The sequence below is a fragment of the Chiloscyllium plagiosum genome, chromosome 5, assembly GCF_004010195.1.
Source record: "Chiloscyllium plagiosum isolate BGI_BamShark_2017 chromosome 5, ASM401019v2, whole genome shotgun sequence".
In the NCBI taxonomy this organism is placed as follows: Eukaryota; Metazoa; Chordata; class Chondrichthyes; order Orectolobiformes; family Hemiscylliidae; genus Chiloscyllium; species Chiloscyllium plagiosum.
In genome coordinates, this window is record NC_057714.1 from 117,543,577 (window position 1) to 117,547,598 (window position 4,022).

General features: G+C 44.9%; 1 protein-coding gene across 3 annotated transcripts in view; it reads left to right on the forward strand.

Annotated features, from left to right (window-relative positions):
• LOC122550180 (leucine-rich repeat-containing protein 14-like) overlaps positions 1 to 3,596 on the forward strand; it is a 15,406-nt gene extending 11,810 nt beyond the window's left edge. For all 3 annotated transcript variants that reach the window (XM_043690885.1, XM_043690884.1, XM_043690886.1), the window contains 2 exons: positions 1,108 to 1,749; positions 2,956 to 3,596. In XM_043690885.1, coding sequence (XP_043546820.1) covers positions 1,108 to 1,749; positions 2,956 to 3,529 — 1,216 coding nt within the window. In that variant the 3' untranslated portion in view covers positions 3,530 to 3,596. The remainder of the gene's footprint in view (positions 1 to 1,107; positions 1,750 to 2,955) is intronic.
• The last annotated feature ends 426 nt before the right edge of the window (positions 3,597 to 4,022 follow it).

A 4,022-nucleotide genomic window follows, 5' to 3' on the forward strand; every position in this document is an offset into this window, starting at 1 on the left:
GGGGGGGGGGGGGGGGGGGGGGAAGATGCTGAAGGGACAGGAGCCTGCGTGAATATGTAGAAATTGTAGATGCAGAAATAGAGGGGAGAGAAAAACACCATCCACAGACCTTAATTTGGAGTTGGAAACTTATCGTTGTCAATCTTTTAGATTCAGAAACCTGTTTGCTAACGTGATCACCTAAGGACCGAGTTTGTCCAAGTGAGATCCACATTTGAAGAGAATACATGCAGTAGAGTTCTGAATGAGCTACTTTAGTATATTAGTTATAGATCTGAGGCTCACTTTTCAGATCTGACTGACCTGTACTCTACACCACATCTCATGTTTAAGGACAAAAGTCACACCACACCAACAGGTTTATTTGAAATCACAAGGTTTCAGCGCGCTGCTGCTTCACCAGTTGAAATCCGTCACCTGAGGAAGGAGGTGTGCTCTGAAAGCTTGTGATTTTAGATAATCCTGATGGACTATAACTTGGTGTCATGTGACTTCTGACCTTGTCCACTTGAGTCCAACACTGGCACCTTCACGTCATGTTTAAGGAGACTTATCACTGGCAAAGTAACAGATTCTAGCTTAAAGTCACAAGTAGGGACAGTACTTTGTGAAAAACATTGCTTTGAATCTGCTGAAACAGACTGTTCACTTTTGGAGTGTCTATACTCTGTTGGAACTGCTTCTCATTATATTTCATCTCACCCTCCTTTGTCATGAATCACCTAGCTTCCCTTTAAATGTGTTTAAGTTATTCATCCAATTCCTCCCTGAGATAGCACATCCCATGTTCTCTGCAGTTTTCTAGGTAAAATAGTTTTTCCTGAATTGGAGTGATTTAATAACGACCTGATTGTATTTTTGACCTGATGTTGTGGGCACCCCATAGATGGGAATACCTTGTTAAAGATTTGTATAATCCCATTCTCCAACCACCACCACCTCCCCCTTCTCTTTGAGAGAAGAGCACCCCAGTCTTGCAATGTGAAAAGCTGTAGAACACTGTAATAGGTATTTTTGTTCATTCTGGGTGATGCGTTTGCCTTATTATATTGTTGAGTCATTGCATTGAGAGTGTGTTTGACACTCTAGTGATTCTATTGTTCACAGGAAACACCGATTTCTCCGTGTCGTGGATCTCACAGGACTTCAAGATGATGGAGACAGGCAAGATGCAGATACCATTGGCCAGTGGTCCCGAACTGTGGCTTTGGCCAAAGCTTGCATTGATATATCCCGGACCAGCAGGAGGGATGAATACAGCTCATCTAAAAGGAGGAAGGGCAGAAGTGGTACTGCGTTGGATGCAAACTGTGAAAACCAGCTGTGCGTAGAGTTACATGCCAATCTTTTCATCACCAGTAACTCTTACACAACAGTAAAGGATGCACTGCAAATCGGCAAGTCCTCTCCCTTGTGTTTGAAATGTCGGGACCTTCGAGCAGAGGAGTTATCTGCAAAGAAGACCGTCAGTATCCTGGAGCTCCTGGACCCAGTGGTTCTCCGGAAGATTGAGTTGCGTTACAATAACCTGGGCCTCACTGGGCTCAACACGCTGTTCCCTTACTTCCCCTTGTTTGGCAATCTGAGCAGCCTGAGACTTCCCTACAGTAATATCGATGTGAGGCACATGACTCCTGAGATGGAAGAGTCCTTCCAGAGCATGGTTTCAATGTTAGGCCAGCTGCCTAATGTGAAGGAGTTGAACCTGGCGTCGTCCAGACTATCTGGACGCATCCGCGAGCTGCTGAAGTAAGTGGTCAGAGCTGCCTCCTGCTCTAACTCAGTGCTTCAAATCCCAGCCACCTTTGGCATGATTGCAATGTCAAAGGTGAGTGATAGTTTGGAAGGAAAGGTTAGTCACTGTCCAAATGAGTACCTCTGGTCTTCTCAACTACACCTGGTGTATACCTTCCTAGTGAGCTATACCTTAGCAAGTATCTTTCCATTGTTCTCATGCTTGCACTAACACACTCACCATGGGGTCCACAAGAGTTGTGGGTTAGAGATCCTCCATGCTAAAAGCCCTTCATGGTAACCTCAGTTGGTGCGGGAGCTGAACCCACACTGTTGACATCACTCTGCATCGCAATCCAACCATCTAACCTACTGAGCTAACCAGGCTCTGTAGGTAGCACTCAGCTCAGTTAGGAAGCTGTGGGTTCAAGTCCTACTCCTTAAACCCAAGCGCTGAATCCAGTTGGCACTGGCTCTGCTCTTTGAGGTGCCATCTTTTTGATGAGGGGTCTCAAGTGGACTCTGAGGGGTGCTATTTCAAACAGAGCAAGGCAGTTATTTCCAGCACAGTGGCAAATATATATTCCACAACTAAACATTGCAGGTCGGGGTGGGGGGTGCAAATGGGTTGCCCCATTTTCCCACACGCAGTGACTAAATTTCACCATCAGCTGTAAAATGGAAGCCAAGAATGGTACTGTATGAGTGCAAGTCTTTTAACTGTATCTCGATATTTAAATGATCAGGTTTTGCATTAACAGGAGACAACATAGTTTCACCAGTCATCTGACATTGTGAAACTTGAAAGGCTTCAGAATCTCTGTGTAATGCTCCGTTGGTATTTGGAAATCCCTGTTGACATACTGTTAGTTGTTTGGGCTGTTTTCTGTTGGATACAGTGAGAACCAGATGAGTATTTACATCTGCAGGTACCAGTGACCTGCTGTGAACTTCCTTTTAATGCCCTTTAACCTTCACTGGAACACTGATTTAATGTCAAGGCGCTGTTTCTTGATCAGTTCTAGTGCAAAATCTGTCCATTTACAGGTAAAAGACTGCAAGATTTTGTCTCTTTCAAATATGGTGTCAGTCCCTTATAAAAAAATCCTTTGCCCCAAGATGACCTCTAACTAGTTAACTACAGTAACTGGTGTGATTCTGTTGGGTTTGCTGTATGACTGTCACTGCTTGTGTGGTGTCTAATGGATTTGTTTTAAACAGTGTTTTGCAGAAATCCTTGGAAAGCCTGGAACTCGCTTACTGTTACCTTCTCCCAGCGGATGCTACCTACCTGGCTAACAGCTATCACGCCCCTTACCTGAAGAAGCTGGATCTGAGCGGCAACAACCTCTCCGACGTCCTGCTGGGCCCTTTCTGCCAGATCCTGCAGCACTCCTCTACCTCGCTGGTCTACCTGGACATCATGGAGTGCAGGGTGATGGACAGACAGCTAACCACCTTCCTGCCTGCCCTCGGCCTATGTTCTCAGCTGCAGTATTTCAGCTGCTTCTGTAACCCGATTTCCAGCCAAGGCCTCAAGGCCTTGCTTCACACTGCAGTGCAGCTTCCGGTCCTGAAAGTTGTCGTGCACCCTATCCCAGTCGACTGCTATGAAGAAGGGCTCCCCTGGCCCCCATCTACATATGACCTTATTGACTATAGTATCGATCAGGAGAAGCTCAGTCGGGTTGATGCAGAACTGAACGAGATACGGTTGAAGGCAGTGAGAACAGATATTCTTACAACAGTCGAATTATACAACGACTTCTCACTCGACACATTGCAGTTGTACTGAAGCAAACACCCGTCATTTCTTTTACAAAACAACAGGAACAGCTTGTATTAAATGCGTTTGAGACAGATACAGTTTATATGAATTGGTTTTATATATTCAGTTACCTGAGATTTTTTTATATACATACCTAAATCTTTATATATAGTTTAAAACCTCAGTACAGATATAATAAATTTCATTTCATTAACTTGTCTTTTCAAGGAAGGAATGAGATTAACCATTTTTCTTTGTCGTCGGTCGAGGGATTACACACAGGTTGCGCAATGCAACCAGTTGCGTTTCTCTCTCCCCTCTTCCCCTCAGAGTCAACCCTGTTTGAATTAGAAGGTGCTTGTCAAGTAGATGTGTTGAGGCCTGGGAGGAAGACTTGAGAGGCTGGTTTGTGGATGGGGGAAGGGAAAGGCCATACTGAATGAAACATCTGTGGCATGAATTGTTCAGTACTCACCAGCAGGTTGATTTGACTGACAGTGCATGCCGTTATAAAGAGCAC